General features: G+C 35.2%; 1 protein-coding gene across 3 annotated transcripts in view; it reads right to left on the reverse strand.

Moving 5' to 3' along the window:
- The window catches only part of Ddr (discoidin domain-containing receptor 2), an 819,413-nt gene that overhangs the window by 122,920 nt on the left and 679,600 nt on the right, over window positions 1-16,893 (reverse strand). For all 3 annotated transcript variants that reach the window (XM_065222576.1, XM_065222577.1, XM_065222578.1), the window contains 2 exons: window positions 10,113-10,330; window positions 2,559-2,697 (listed from right to left, as the gene is read on the reverse strand). In XM_065222576.1, coding sequence (XP_065078648.1) covers window positions 2,559-2,697; window positions 10,113-10,330 — 357 coding nt within the window. The remainder of the gene's footprint in view (window positions 1-2,558; window positions 2,698-10,112; window positions 10,331-16,893) is intronic.

The raw sequence follows: 16,893 nt of genomic DNA on the forward strand, positions 1-16,893 counted from the left end.
AGCCAATCCTCCAGGTGAAGGAGGTGGCCGTTATCGAGGGAATATTCCGACAGCCCATCGGGTTCCTGCAAATGTCCGAGACCGGACGTTTGGAAGAGTGTGGCGATCCCTGGCTCGAAGGATCCCAGCAGATTGGCCAACTTCTCCGTCATGTGTGAAGGTTTTCTACGGATTAACCAACGTTTGCTTCGTGCGCGAACATTCTCCCGCCAGGCAAAAAGAGAGAGTTGGAGGGCTTGAGGGCATTATGATTCCAGGTATCCGACTGGAAAATTTGGTCACTTTCAATTGATTGCTTGGATCACGGGAAACCAACGGTTGGTTATGAACAGATGAAAGGTTACTTGCCAAGTAATAACCCAATTCGAAAGGTTTTGACACAGAATCCATTGTGGATAGAAGTGGAAGATCTGGTTGGGTAAAAATTAGCAGGTTTTAAACCATTTGAGCTTGGGAGTTAACGATAGGCTTGGACTGTACGGTGGACAAACAAGTGACTGCACACCTACTGTGCAACATTGCTGCTGGGAACGAGTTGAATAAGATTCAATAACTCCAGAAACCACCTATCCTAGGCGCGTCTCCTGAAGAATTGTCAAATTATCAGACATCTTGAGTTGTCCTGAAATCAACAACTTGAAGAAAAGTTGTATCCCAATAAGTAAATCAATTTCACCAGGATAGTTGAAGTTAGGATCAGCGATCGAAATACCAGATGGAAGGTTCCAAGTTTCAATATCGATGGGAGTTGATGGGATGAGTCTTCTGAATCTATCAGAAATAAGACACTCTCGTTGCTCACTGTAGTCTGAACAGTTTGATCGAATTTTAAGTTTTTTTTTCCACTTCTGATAGAGAAGACTTTTGATTATTGGCTTCAACAATTTGTTTTGCGTATATGTACATAATTAATTACAGCCAACTCTCCCATACTCGATATTCTGCCTAACTCCATAAATATCCAACCTACTTCGATTTTTTCGATTTACTTTCGTAACTCGATCTGTCTCGATTGTCACATCAGTATACAGAAATATGTTTCGCTTACTTAATCATGAGGGTCTAACTGCGATGATCGATTCTCTTCATCGATATTTTCTTCGCACTACCACATTTCAGTGAACTAGTTTTCCGACATTATCACAGTGAAAGGTTGTATTAAATAGCAAAAGCAACATCAAATGTACCAAGAAATAGTAATCCAGATGATTTATTAACAAAAGATTAAATCGAAGAAGAGAATCGATCATCCCAATCAGGGTTGCTTCCACTAACTTGCTATAAAAAAAGGTTTTTTCAGAATTATGAAATCATTACATGTTATTATGATATGTTGTACTTACAAGTTAAAAAAAGAGGTTGTAAACTATGTGTTTGACACATGGAATTTGTCAATTTCACTTTCAGAGTGTTACAATCAGCGATTTTATGATTGGCGAGCTTTCACTAAGAGTGAGCGCTCACGAGTCACAAAATCGCTGATTATGATTATCTGAAAGTGTATTTGACAGGTTTCATGTGTCAAACACTTGTATCTAGCAAGTGCAAAATATCATTATAATATCTAATGATTTCAAAATTCAGAAAATCATTTTTATAGCAAATGAGTGGAAGCAAGCCTGATCCCAGTAAGGCCCGTATGATTTTGAACGCTAGATGTTCAATGTTGGAAAAATCTGCGGAAAATACGTTTGATACTACTTGTGCCTGCAACTTCCAACCGGTTGCTTGTTTTTTGGGCATCAACATATACAATTTCAACTGTACACAAAATAAATAAGAAGACATTTGGGTACAAAATTACTGAGATATTCTTATTTGAAGTTGGTGGTTTTAAAAAAAACTTGTCCCACGATATATCATCACTGCTTTGACTAAATTGGCTCATTTTTAGGATGAAGACTAATTAAACAGGTACCGTCTGCAAGACGAAGGCTGTTTTTGGAAAATTAATTAAAAAGAGGATAAAAATATTTATGTTTTTTTTTTCAAATTTAAAATTGTCCGGTTTTTATAAAAAAAATGAATTTTAAAATATTCTATTTCATTTTACACGCGACACATCTTAAGAGTCTTCACCCCAAATTTCAGCCAATTTGGTTCAGCCAGTACTGAGATATCGTGGGCCCCGTAAATCAACTCTGTGTTTCGAGAAAAACGCTTTGCAAGTCAATTATTTCACCTCAACACGCATTTAATAATGCGAATACGTGTATACTAATACTAATACTGACACGTGTTTACCAATACTAATTGAATTCGACCATTTTTGAAAAATCGATTTTTTTTTCGATTTTACATATATGTAACCACTTAAGTTTTAGGTATTTAATTTTACATAACATGTAAAGTTGTCTTGAGTAAAGTTAGTTATTTACAACAACAGGCCAGGAATAAAATCATAAATTTAAAACGAGATCATTTAACATAATTACTGACTTTTTTATATATATATATATAATGGCATTCATAATAAAACGTTTCCATTTAACTTAGCGCCTAATCGTATTTTTAAACTAGAATTTCTCATTCGCAGTGCAAACCCCTTAGTCTCTTACCTGTATAATCCGGCGTGATGTGATGTCGCTGCATGTCATTCATCGAGCATCCGCTGGCGGCACTGGTATACATGTTGACGTTGAACGGCTCGTGGTACAAACTGCTCTTATCAATCGACTCATTATCGTCTATCGAAACCTGCAAACAGAAAGACGAAAAGTGAACTTGTTAACAGTGGAAACCATCAAAGCAAAACCACACAAACGAACGAATCGACGAGATGATGTTCGCACACGTCAATCATGTTGAGAGCTGCACCTCCGCTTCCTCTGACGAGATTCTTATCACTCCTATGATAAAACTAGAATCATGGCCTGGTGAAATTAACGCCATTTTATCTGAATTATGATACCGTGGTAAACCGAGGTGCAGATGAGCATGACCATCACGAACCACCAATCGACCGTAAACGAGGCAACAAGACAGGTAGGATACGTGTTCTAGTCAGCCATCAGAATCAGTTCAACGCATCCAATATGTGCTGCTGTACAGAGAATATCGATAGCTGACAAACTCGTTCCAGCCACTTATGCGCACCTACTTAACTGAACCTCTCAATTGCAGTGGAGCGGTCCGTCGGAAACTGACAATGGATGTAAAACCGTACACACTGTCAGCGTCCACCCACGCCAGCTTACAATTTGACATGTTTGCAAAATGTAGCGGAACTGAGCCTAGTTCGTGGAGCTTGCTTGGCCCGGTCAATTCCAGACATGCAGAAGATGTAATGCGTTGTCGGCCAGGCATCCAAAGTGCAACATCAAAGGGTAAACTCATTATAACGCTCAGCATTCTGATGATTTACAATGCAATTGCAGTTCTAGCAGGGATAGGTTGGAATGTGGCGTGGGAGCTTAGGTAGCGGAATGAAGGGATGAGAAGTGGCACATTCCGTCAGCATGTAAATTGAGACGTTTGCGCTGGAATGAACGATTTATGGCAGATAATGATGGGTGAATATCTTGTCAAGTCCATGTGCTGATTGGCTGATGAGCTATGGAGTGCAGTGGCAAGGCAGATTGAAGCCAAACTTCGAAGAACGGACAATGGGAGAAAAATTGTTACTGATTGGCACGATGAGGTGGGATAAAGTGGTATGTATCAGCAGCATCACTGTATCTAACTATCTTTGGAATATTTGAGAACTTATGATGTACAGTGTCTATTGTTATTATGTACCCTAGAGGAGAAATGGGCTCAAATATTGGCATATGGAAGTTGATGGTCTAGAAGTACCGATGTGTTGAAGGGCTACCCATAAACCATGTAGACAGGGTAGGGGATGTTGGCTTGTGTTCCATACAATTTGTATTTATTAATATGACCCATTGTCTACGCATGGGAAGGGGGATCTCTAAAAAACATCTCATAATAGGTGAATTAGTGAATAAGCAGCTCTTTATGAGATCCACTGAACATAAGGCATTGCTATCAAACAAAGAAAACCAACCAACCATCCACGGTGTTTCTTATAGAAAAACATTAATTTTAAAGATCAGTATCGCTTATTTACTCACCCAACGATGTAGAAAATGATTTAACTATAACCGCATTAGTATACATGTAAGCAGATATCATAATCAGCACGACGATATAACTAGGGATGCTTACACTCACTTGGCTTGCTTCACTCAGAGTGTACGAATCATAAGATCGCTGATTGTGACTATCTGAATGCGAAATTTACCGGTTTCATGTGTCAAATACATACCTTACAACCTCTTCTTGTAGATTTCACGAATAAAAATATCTTTACAGCATCTGATAATTTAATAATTAAGAAAAAACGCTTTTTTTCAACGAAGTGAGTGGAAGCAACCCTGGATGTATCGTGAGTAAATAACAGCAATACATTTTTTTTTTCAACTCGCTGAGAAAGACTTTGATTGATTTTGAAGGTGTATAAATTTATATATCTTTTAATCAGTGTTCGTAAAAACTCAAAAACTCATGCGTGAGATTATGAGTTTTTCGGAACATGAGGACCTTTATATTTTGACGTTATTAAGTATTAATTTTGCACTATTTGGTGGAAAACTAACAAAACATTCATTTGCAGATTTTATGAGATTTGAGATGGAATGAGTCTTTGAGCGTTTTGAGTGTGAGTGAGTGAAAATGCGTAAGGAGTGTTTGCAAATTCACACGTGAGTTTATTCACTCAGTTAACTCAGCTCAATGAATAAGACTTAAGGATGATTTTCCGAACACTGCTTTTAATAATAATAATATCTATATTTATATTTATGTACAGCCATTCCATAGCAAAACGATATAGTAGTTTTCAAAATTTCTTAACAAAAGGTAGTTTTGTTCCTTATCGAAAAATATTAGACCCGTTTTTTTTATTTTCTCATCAGGGTGACCATTTCCATGTTAGGATGGCCAAAAAAATCGTTTTTTTTTCCAAAAATGACATTTAAAAAAAAATCATAACTTTTGAACCACTGGACCGATTTGAATGATCAAAATATCAAAGGTTATTAAAAATACTTTTCAGAAAAAAATATAAAAAGTTTTATAAATTGGAGTTTTGTATAGAAGAACTTTGATTGTTTTCATTGTTTGTAGATAATGGGCGTAGCACGTTTTTATATTTTTATTTGAAAATTTAGGTTTTTCTACACACCACATCAAAAAATCAGCGATGTATGTAAAATTTAGGTTTTTCTTCACAACATATAAAAAAATCAGCGATGTATTTTTCTTCGTTTTTAAGTTTCGATTTTTTTAATCATCATGTTTAGAAATTTATAGTCAAAGATCAGAAATTGAAATAAGTAAGTAATGTAACCAGGTTACATTCGATATGTATCAATGGAGACGCAGGGCAATCTAGTCGTATTGGAGTAATGAGCAAAATTTCTAAACATGATAATTTAAAAAAAATCGTGACTGAAAAACGAAGAAAAATGCATCGCTGATTTTTTTTAAATGTTGTGCAGAAAAACCTAAATTTTCAAAGAAAAATATAAAAACGTGTTTCGTTCATTGTCTATTAACCATGGAATCCATAAACAAAAAACAAATACGAAAGGCCAAATAAAGTAAGATTTATAGGGCTATTACAGCCTTTTAGATATGCTGTAAAGTTGTTTACTAAGGAACAAACTTATCCTTTATAATCAAATTATTTTTTTTTATTGTATTTCTCATTTTTTTTCTTTATTTTAATCGTTTTTTATTTGAATATGTTTACCTTATTCAAATAAATTATTTTAATTTAATTTAGCAGTTTTTATTTTTTTATGAATTAAAAGATTAGGGGTTTATACTGTTATACTGGCTGGTTGATCTTCTAATTAAAATTTTGCTTTATTAGGAGGTTTACGAGCAGTTGCTCAAACTTTTTCATATGAAGTAAGTTTAGCTTTAATTTTATTAAGTTTTATTTTTTGAAATTGGTAATTATATTTTTTTTTATTTGATAAAAAATATGTTTGATTTGTAGTATTTTTTTTTGGATAAGTTTGATTTTCTTCATGTTTAGCTGAAACTTATCGTACTCCTTTTGATTTTGCTGAATGAGAACCTGAATTAGTTTCTGGATTTTATGTTGAATATAGAAGAGGAGGATTTGCATTAATTTTTTAGCTAAATATTCAAGTATTTTATTTTTAAGAATGTTATTCAGAGTAATTTTTTTTAGGTAGATATATATATATATATATATATATATAGAATTATGTTTTTTTTTTTAAAGTTAACTATAGTTTCTTATTTATTCATTTGAGTACGTGGTACTTTACCTCGATTTCGTTATGATAAATTATTATATTTAGCCTGAACAAGATTTTTACCTTTATCTTTAATTTTTTTTTATTGGTTTTAAATTTTGTATTTTATCTTTATTATTTTAATGAATATTTTTTAGTATAAAAAATAATAGAAGGATTTGCTTTTTTTCTTGTGTTTTCAGGTGTATTGCTTTTGTTGTGTTCATCTCTGACCAAGAAGCATTTTACAGCAAAAAAAAAAGGAAAATTGGAAAATTCGGAAAACTATCTTCTCTCCTTCTATATATAAAACGGAATATCATTAAGTTCAGCTTCAGCAATGGAAGTGGAAAACCAAACATGGACTAAATGGTCAATTTCGTGCAATAGCTAGACGCGAACCTGATCGGAAAATTGATTTTTCATAATGTTTAAATTCGAATAATCGATGCTCCATGCTTAAATTTTAAATCGGAAGGGTTAATTTTCCATTATGCGAATGGAAAGGCTTATGGATACGCTTAGTCGCAATATGTGTTTGTGTATGAATTACTGCCGGAGGTTCCTGACAATGACCTAGGGTTAGTGTTGGGGAAATGTGGAAACGTTTAGCGTGTCATCCGGGAGAAATTCTCTGCTGAACTGTGCTCCGACAGGAATCCAGGTATTCATGGGGTATACATTAGACTGGCCCACATTTATATGGGAGATTTTTTGTATATTTTTAGGTGAGGGGAGAATATCACTCTCTGAAAATTTCAGCTCATTCTGATGTTACACGAGCTGGTGCTTTTGAATACAAATTTATATGGAGAAAATGTTTGGAGAAATAACATTCCTACACTCTTTCGCACATAGAACTGGTTCAGCAAGCTCGATTAAGCTCAGAATTTTAGCATACGTAGCTTAAAGTATAAGGAACAACTTTACTCAAGAGAGCATCACGATTCAATTTGGTATTATGGAAATATTAATTTTTAAATTTACATATGCTTTTAGTTAGCATATTGCAACAAAATACAGGCAGCTGATGCAACGTATCAACTACCCGAGCAAAGTCTGAGATCAAATTGAAATCTAAATTTGATGTTGTGATTTCGCTGATAATGATTGCTCAGGTTGCTGTCGTTGTGGTCGTTTTAATGGTTAAAATATCACAATTGAGAGCAAACAATTCTTTCTGTGACATCACATTGAAAACTATTTCTGCTATCAGTGAGAGCAAACTGAAAACTAAATTTGATATCAATGTTTCCTGTTGATAACAAAACAAGTATTCAATTTGTTGTTATGCTAAGGTAACGAAAACGAACCCGCAACAACATATTTCTGATGAGCAAATGTACAGCAAAATGAAAACAATATTAGATACCAAATTTGTTAATTGCGTAAACTGAAATCAAATTATGATTTCAGTTTGATGTTGATATCAAAACTTGATTTCAATTTGCTGTCATTTTGATGCTGAACTTTGCTCGGGTAGATTACCACTAAAAAAAAAAATAAAAGTTCATATTTTCCACAGGCTAACATCCAGACTCGTATCAGTAGGTGAGATAACCACTCTCTGAATTTTTAAGCTGTTTTTGACGTAACACGGGCTGGTGCTTTTGGTTTATTGTTTATATAGATGAATTGGTTGAAATTTTCATATAAAAATTTTTCATATACATTCAAAAGCGAATATCTCAATAAAACTAACCGGATTCTTAATGCATTTTTCAGCAAAGTTGTTACTCATTGCTTGAACTACAAGTTTTGAAAATCTGAATCAAATCGAGATTAAGGAAATTTTTTTATGATTGATAGCGTGTAGGAGTGTCATTTTTTCTTGTATTTAATCCAAATTCCCCATACAAAATTCAAGCTAAAAGTGCCAGCTCATCTTGCAACCAAATGAGCTAGAACTTCAGAGAATGGTTTTCTCATCTAATAGCACAAATCTAGAGGTTGTCCCGTGCAAAATTAGAACTTTTATTTTTGTGGGCCAGTCTAGTATACATGGATATGAAAAATGAGATTCCCACCTTGCTATATTTCCTCAATCGGAAGGGGGAAATATTGTATGACGGTAATAAGGATAAATGTTTCCTTTGCAAGACGCGCGCCGCCTAGAATGAAGATAATCCGTATTTGAATACTTTTTTTTTGCATTCAATGTCACACGAGTACATAAAGTTTTCTTGCGTCAAATGTCGCCTATCAAATAAATGAATTTAATTAAAAAGTGCAAGAATGATGAGGAGCAGTAAAAGTCCACAGAAGTTTTGCTCGTGAAAAACTATGGCAAAGAGATTTGCCATACTTTGTACTCTAGGATGACCCGATGACTTTAATCACGATTTTATTGATTTACAATATTTTCTAAATGGTAACTACCAAATTTTTATTAAATTTTCTGAATGAATATAGATTAAAAGTTTTGTTATAACTTTATTTTCAAAATTTGGCCCGCTCAATTCTGAGAAAATAAGTCATGATTATACAGCGTGAACTTTGGAAAATGTTGTAACTTTACGTAAACTTTTATTATACAGTGTTTGAAACAAATACGTAGCAAAATACCTACGTACCTGAGTACCTTATTAAAGGAAGTGTAAATTGAAAACCCGCCATACAAATTGACAAGAAGCAACGAAGACATGTGAAGACATTTTTTTCGATCTCGCTAACCGAGGAACAAAATTTCATGTCATTATGTTCAGTTAACTTCTTTATAACCAAAACTAGTCATACAAAGGTGATATATAATTTGTTAATGAACTTTTGTGTTGCTTGGGTAAAGACTTTTTCTCAAAAAACCTGGCAACCCTGTCCTTGTGAACTAGGGACTCGAACAGTTTTGAGGAAAACAATAATTTAATTAAACTCTTGAATGACAAATCTCAACACGTCTAATGTTTGCATTTTATTCGAAAAGGAAACATCAAGGCTTTCATAAGGCTGGTTTATACTTTTTGGTGGGATCATATTACCAACCGGTGGAAACTAACGATATTAAATTGGCTCACTACTTGACTAGCCTATTGGTCCCAAGCAAATCGATTAACGCACCCCATTCTAGTCGAAATTCTAGTACTACACTTTGTTTGTTTCGATTCGCTATGAAGGTATGACAGATAAAATAAGGGGTTCGTGGATTTTCTTATGTTTCGAGGGGTGCATCGATTTGCTTGGGACCGAAGATAGTACCAGAGCTGAGCCAAAAAGTTGAACATGTTTCTTCGGGACCTTCTGGTCTTAGAATTATCTCTATGATATTACCCCTTCTTTCTTTTCTTATGTTGTACCTATCTGCATGGACCAATTATCTACATTAATTATCTCATTTTATAAACATGGCTTTGCAAACAGAATTCGTGCTATTTTTAGACAGTTTAAAAAAGGATGTAGCGTGCATGTAATGCATTTGAACAAGTTCTAAAAGTAACATGAAAACTACTATCACGAGGAATTAGAAACAAAAGATTTATTAAACACTATACGTTCAGGTTCACCCTAGCCCACTGGTCACCATAGCCGGTCGAACTCCAGACGAAACTAGAACCGCACTACCGTTAATACTGGCGACAACGCTCTGATGAGACAACGAAACCTTACCCCCAAGCTCCTCCCCTGATCCTATCCTTCGACAATGTACCTCTCTAACCTCGAGTAAGCCGCGAGTATTCGGCCCAACTCCTACTAGACAGAGAATTTTGTTACAAACAAAGAACAATTATGAACTATCGGCTCCGTAAATCTAACGCGATTGAGCCTTCGAAATAAACGAACTAGATAAAAAAAAGGTTCACCCTAGTTCAATTCTGAAAAAATGTCTCTAAAATGAGAACTTACCTTGAAATTGCTATTCAGCCGCTTATCAATCCCCAGACTGTCGGTATGCAAATTGTGCTGCAGTGCGTCGAGGACGGCCGCCGTTCGGGTGCGTTTGTTCTTGGCCACGATGAACAGGATGATGACAATCAGCAGCAGGATAATGGTGGTCAGCACCGCGATGATGACGCCGACAAAGTGCGGCTCCGGCTCCTGGTCGATAGGCTTGGGCGAGATTACTGCAAAAATAACAAAAACCGGAACGGCTCGGTAAGTGAAAGATATGCGTTGTGTCACGTCATTTGGCGGTGCGTGTGTATTAAATGAACAGAAGATCAAGATGAGAAGTGCGAGATTCTCGCCAAGAACAACGATCGATGGTGGCTTCAATATGCCCGTTTAATAACAGAGCCGAGCTGGACGTGAGTTAAATTAATTTGCATTGCAAATGACAGCCAATATAATGAGATACAGTAATGACTCACTTTTGTCAGCCCCGCGGATCAGACTTTCAATAATTTATCGTAACCATAATTCCAATTTTTCTCATTAATCTTCAAGATCAATGTTTAATATTTGTGCAATTGGACCACTGCAAAAACGCATGGGTTTCGTAGAGCATTAGGAATGATTTTCAAAAGGGGACTGACAAAATCGTGTCATTACTGTATACATTTTCGTACAGTGGAAGGGTTCAGTGTAATATTTGTATGTTTTATCCTTTATCACAATATTGAAAGCTATTTTGCAATGCATATTAATCAATTTATTACTTGATCTTTTTCAACCCATGGCCGAAACGTCGAGTAGCAAACATCGTAGTAGTTAGAGTAAGTTAAGCAGCTCCCATCAAGTCCCAGTGGTCGCCATAACTAATTTGTTAATGTTAATGTGCGTTTGCTTCAAAAATTCTCTGCTTATATTACACATCAATCAGTATCGTATTACTACAAAATGATCGAATCCGACTAAAGTAACCAAATTAGAGGGCAAATTTAAAGTTCTTCAAACCTCACACCAAAATGGGGAAGTCATTTTAAAGTGGTGACGACGGCGTGCTTAAGAATGTTATTTACGATATGGTCAAAAATTTCCGCAATAATAGATTTCGGAAATTTCGAATTATAAATGTGCGAATTAGTTGGCCATTTTCAACCAGCCCATCAATTTCCGACAAGCGCTTCCAATAAATATTAAGTACACGCAAAATTCAGCATATTTCTAGTTCTGTGTCAAAATTTCACCTCAATTTATCATAACAAAACATAGTTGCAACAAGCCAAAGTTGGCTAGTTTGTATGAAAATCGGCCTATTGTGCTAATTTAAAGGCCACCACTGTATATGCAAAGTAGCAACATGCATCAAGTATCACGATTAATTTTCTTCTTCTAGGTAGAAAGCATGTGCTGCAAACCACTATTTCTACACACACACTCACACAAGTCTCCAGGCTATTCTATTATTGATAGGAAATGTTTACAGCTTCTCTACATCATCGAACAAATGATACCGACGCCAAACGAGCAGAGGCTGCCTGTCGTTTTTGCTAATAAATCGGGCATCTTCGAAGGTTAGCCCGCACTACCAGGATACGGTAAATGTACAGTAGGGTGGTTCGTAAAAAGAAAAAGGCTTAGACTTCATATAGGCCAAACAAACATGGTAAATATTGATGAACGTGTAGAGGTCGTGCAAATGGATTGAAATTTGTATGGGAATAACCATGGAAGCATTTTATATTTCATTTATATCCCTCTTACTTTGGTGCTTGTCATCCTAATGCTGAAAAAATGAATACCTGGTTGCTATGACAATGGTCAACAAGACTTGTTGTTGTTGTTGCGGTCAGTTTGACAGCAAATTAATGGATGATAAAGATGAGAAAAAATGTCATAATAAGGTTAATTGGTAGTTGAATATGTGCCATCCAACTACACCAATTTCATTACAACAACAATAGGCTTGACGGTAATTTTTATCAACGTTTGTATAACTAGAACGAAAGTTAGAGCAATGTAAGTGAAATTCAATAATTGGTCATAGTATTTCTCCAAATCTTTACCATTTATTGCACTGACGCATATTTTAGGGTTAAGGTTAGGGCGACCTCATAGCCTTGTCAGTAAATGCATGGTATTACCAAGCCGGAGGCGGCGGGTTCGATTCCCGGTCCGGTCGAGGGAATCTTTCGGGTTGAAAATTTTCTCGACTTCCCTGGGCATAGAGTATCATTGTGCTAGTCACGCAATATACAAATTCAAGCATTGGTATTGGCATCGAAAGCTCTCAATCAATAGCTGTAGAAGTGCATTTAGAACACTAAGTTGAGAGCACGCAATAAGTTAATATGCGCTGCGTAATAAGCTGCAGATGCGAATAAGAAGAAGAATAATATTTTAGGGTTATGAGTCCAACTGGAGTGTGGTTTATTAGAAATTTAACGGTTTTTTTTTTAATGAAGCACCCTAATGCACAGCTGTAATGTATATGACGGTAGATGCATATATAGCATTAGGTTATTGATCGATGTGGTGCAAAGTATGTGATAATTTGAATAATTGATGATGGATATAATAAATGCAAATTAGTGTAAGATATTTGATCTTTGCGCCCCGGTGAAAAGGTAGTGTCCATCTATTTTATGTGCTTTGATCCTGACGCCAATGAAATGTTCACATTCTGAGTGTCCTTCACTCGACCTATCTCACCGGAAATCCCAAGAGAACTGTTGCTGTTGGATGCGGTCCATGACTTCAAAAGGTTGTAGATAAAATGCAATTATGGCTACTTCTGTTGGGGAGAACAGTCCATAATGCACAAAAGAAACGAACGAATTTACTTTTTGTTTATTTTGTAGATGTTTTACTTTATGAATAACATTTAAACATACCATTTTTTTGATGTAAAATAAAGGATAAATAATTTGAAATAATCTCTTGCCTTTGTATTTTCTACTTGCAGGTTATGGTATACTTCATTCAAGAGGTGCATTTTACCCCAATGTTGTGGTACGTTTTGTCCATTGGTGTCGTGCTTTTACCTCTATGTTGTGGTGCATATTGTACCATGAATCAGGCGTTTTATACCGCTATTATTTGGGAAATGCCTTGAACATCATGAAAAATCATCGTTTTAGAATTCAAAATCGGGGGTGACTCCGGCGTAGTGGTTAGCATCCATACCACTCACGCCAAAGTCACGAGTTCAAATCTCACCCCCAGATTAGTCACGAATGACCCAAGAGCGTTAAAGTGACTATACTAATAAAAAAAAAGAATTGAAAATCACTCGATTTTCGTAGAAAACATTGTAATGAATCATGCTCTGTGTGAGGTTGAACGGCCGTGTACATATTCATAAATACTACTGCTTCTTCGTCGTCATCTTCTTCTAGGTGGCTTTCAACTTAAACTTAGATGCAATTTCACAGTTTTTAATTTAGAACTTGCTATGCCAACATAGATTTCTAGCAGTTTTTTAAAAATGATTTTCAAAAGCTCCAATAAAAACTGGGAGAAATCGGGACCCTCATAACAACATGATTTTTTTTTGCAATCATGCAAACTTCTTAAATTTTCAAGATTTTTATATTATTTAATATTTTTTTTTCAATTTCTTTAATTGGTAAGACTCGACTCTTAAATAAAAACTGTAAGGAACCGACCTAAAAAATTGATTAATAATTATAAATGAAATTTTTTATTAAAAAAAAATCACTACATTCTATAAAAAATTAACCACTGATCTATAAAAATTTACAAAAGTCTATTAGAATCACCATTGTCATTTGAGAACTTTCATCACTTGTTATTGGGTAGCGGTTGGAAATTTAAATCTAAATGAGGAATGATGACGATGATGGTCCCACCTCTAACCCCTAAGTTTTTTTTTTATATTCACTTTAACACTCTTGGGTCATTCGTGACTTGTATGGGGGTGGGATTTGAGCTCGTGACTTTGGCGTGAGAGGTATGGATGTTAACCACTACGGCGGGGGCGGCCCCACCCCTAAGATTATTAAATATAACATTTAAACCAGATTAGCAAACAAAATCAAACTGGTTACAGTTACAGTTACAGAATTCTCTCTAGAGTGTACAGTTGCTTCACAGCGATATAAATGTGAAAAAGGTTAGGCATCCACCTCTTAGTTCACCTTTTTGCGAACCAAAAATATTAATAAGTATAACAAGCGATCAAGAAATTATGTACAATCAACAAAGCATCCTATGCACTAGCAACCTCTCATTTTATGATGCTATCATAATTTTCAGCAACGTCGGGAATGTAAAAGATCCCCGACATTTAGCCACAAATCTTACTAGTAACTCCAAACATCTTCCCAATAAGCTTCCAAGTTGCATGTTTTTTTTATCAAATGATAATTTCAGTCCTCTTTTTATATCCGTATTACACGCGCAAGGCCTTTGCAGATTACTCAGAATTTGTTTTTACTTTTGCTATTAAATCAAATATCAAAAATCTATCAACACCATCGTGGCGACCAAAATAGTTTTTGCAGTGGTGCAATCATCATTAAAAAAGTCTTTATGACAGCTATCTCTACAGAATGATCCGTTTCGTTAAGATATAACATTTGTAAATTCATAAAAAAAAATCACTGGACAACAGTTCTAGCTTGTGAAATGCAGTGTTTCTTAAATTCTGCTTGTGTTGTTGCACGTTGTACGTGTCTAGACATCGAATTGAAAACATGTATTCCTTTAAAATACAATGCATTCTGTTAAGCACAACTCAAGAAATCTCCTTTTTTGATAAATACAGCTAAGCTACGGCTATATCAGTTTGCAAAATATGAATGTTTTGCCAGCTACAGTCGAAGTTCTATAAAACGACAATATTTATAACGACAAATCTCTCTATAGCGGCATTTCTACTGGTCCCTTGATATTGCCATACAAATTCCTATCTATATTGCGACAATTTCTGTGTAATGATCTTCCTTGTTGGTTTTTACCCATAGTTGACATTCTCTATAGACACACTCTTCAAATATCGTGAATATATAATATTATGATATCTGATGTACACCAGTTTTCAGGTGGGTCGAAATTTAAATTGCTTGTCATCACTAAGTAATTTATCGGTTTTATCTGTGATTTATAATGATATTCACCAGAAGTAAAATAAACAATTGACGTTTTGATGTGCTTTTCCATCAAAATATTAATCAATTAAGTTCAAAGAATCAATGCTAAAGTGAGATAATTGTTCATTTAACCCCCGGTTCCCCAATCGTTTCAAATTACAGCGATTACAATTTCTTACAGCACATATAAGGATCATTCCAGGTAAAATGGGTACAGAATTTATAAAAAGTTGTGGTCGATGTCACCGATTTGAGCCAAAATTGGCCAAAATGCTTATTTTGGCATTCTGAACAAACACCGTTTTTGATTTTATTCTAAAATACCCAGATCCTTCTGGGCTACAACCCTGGATTTTCGAGATTTAAAAAAAAATTACTTTGGTTTCCAAATTGATTTTGAACTTTGGGTTTGATGACGATAGATGACAGTTTCGTTAACAGTTAATGCATCGAAAGCTCTCAATTAATAACTGTGGAAGTGCATTTAGAACACTAAGTTGAGAGCACGCAATAAGCTAATATGCGTTAAACAATAAGCTTCAAATGCTTAGAAGAAGAACATGACTGTGACGTTCATGAATGGAAAGTGTGTTTTAAAATAATGAAAAATAAAGGTTCAACGTTTAATTTTCTATAACTATAATAAAAAAAAGATTCTTGCTCGTGAGATGTTGTCGAAAAAATAATAATTAATTACTCAAATAAGGATATTATTCAAGTAGCAGCTGTGATCCACAACTGAAATTTTATATATCTGCCAATCCATCTGATTTCATCGTACTTCTAAAGCCCAACGTTTTGGCTGTATTCCATAGGAACGTATTTTCACTTTTAGGACCGGAATTAAATTATGGACAGAAGTAAATAAATGAGTTGCCCCGTAACGTTGGTAGATCACCTTTTTGTGGTACGTTACGGGATGTAAGATCTACCATCAATTCCACTGACTACTTAAAACTAGGGGAACAGAATTTTTCAGTAATCCAAGGAACACATCTTAGTCCTTGTTACTTTTTATGCCTTGTTGATAGTGACAAGACTCGGCTTTGTCCACCGAGGATGATCTTGAAACAAGGAAAAAATGAGTAAGTTAGTCTTTATCTATGTGATTCCTAATCTTCTATTCGTTGTTCCCTAGTTTGAAGTGGTTAAGACTAGGGTTCTGATGCATGGTCATTATCGAGTGCAATCTGCACAATAAGCATGTTCGACGTACACGGCGCCATTGGTACGATTGGCGCAAACCATCCCACCAGATTCGGAGAAGCCAGATCACCCCTCACCATCCCTCTCCAAAGGGGGAGTTTGGTAAAGAGAGATGAAAAAACCGATTTTTACCTTCCTTAAAAGTTGTCCTAGCTCGCTATTCTACTATCTATATGCAATTTTCACACTGCCGTACTCTAATGGAACTATCAACTCTATGCTTTCATCTACTCCATCTATCGTATAAAAATTACCACTACAGTCTGTTATTTGAAATTACAGGGTGCGTGACGAATTTTTGCAGTAAATGGCATATTTGAGAAAAAAAAAATACACCAGTTAGTTATTCTAGCAATGAATTTTGTGCGATTTATTTTCTTTCGCAACATATGGAAGTTGTAAGTAAATTTATTCAAAAAAATTGCCTTCTCTTTCGACGACTGTAGTTAGACGCTTCCGGAAACTGCAGTATGCACGTTTTAAAA

The sequence above is a fragment of the Ochlerotatus camptorhynchus genome, unplaced genomic scaffold (assembly GCF_037179485.1).
Source record: "Ochlerotatus camptorhynchus isolate MF236.1 unplaced genomic scaffold, CSIRO-AGI_Acam_v1.1 ptg000176l, whole genome shotgun sequence".
Taxonomy (NCBI): domain Eukaryota; kingdom Metazoa; phylum Arthropoda; class Insecta; order Diptera; family Culicidae; genus Ochlerotatus; species Ochlerotatus camptorhynchus.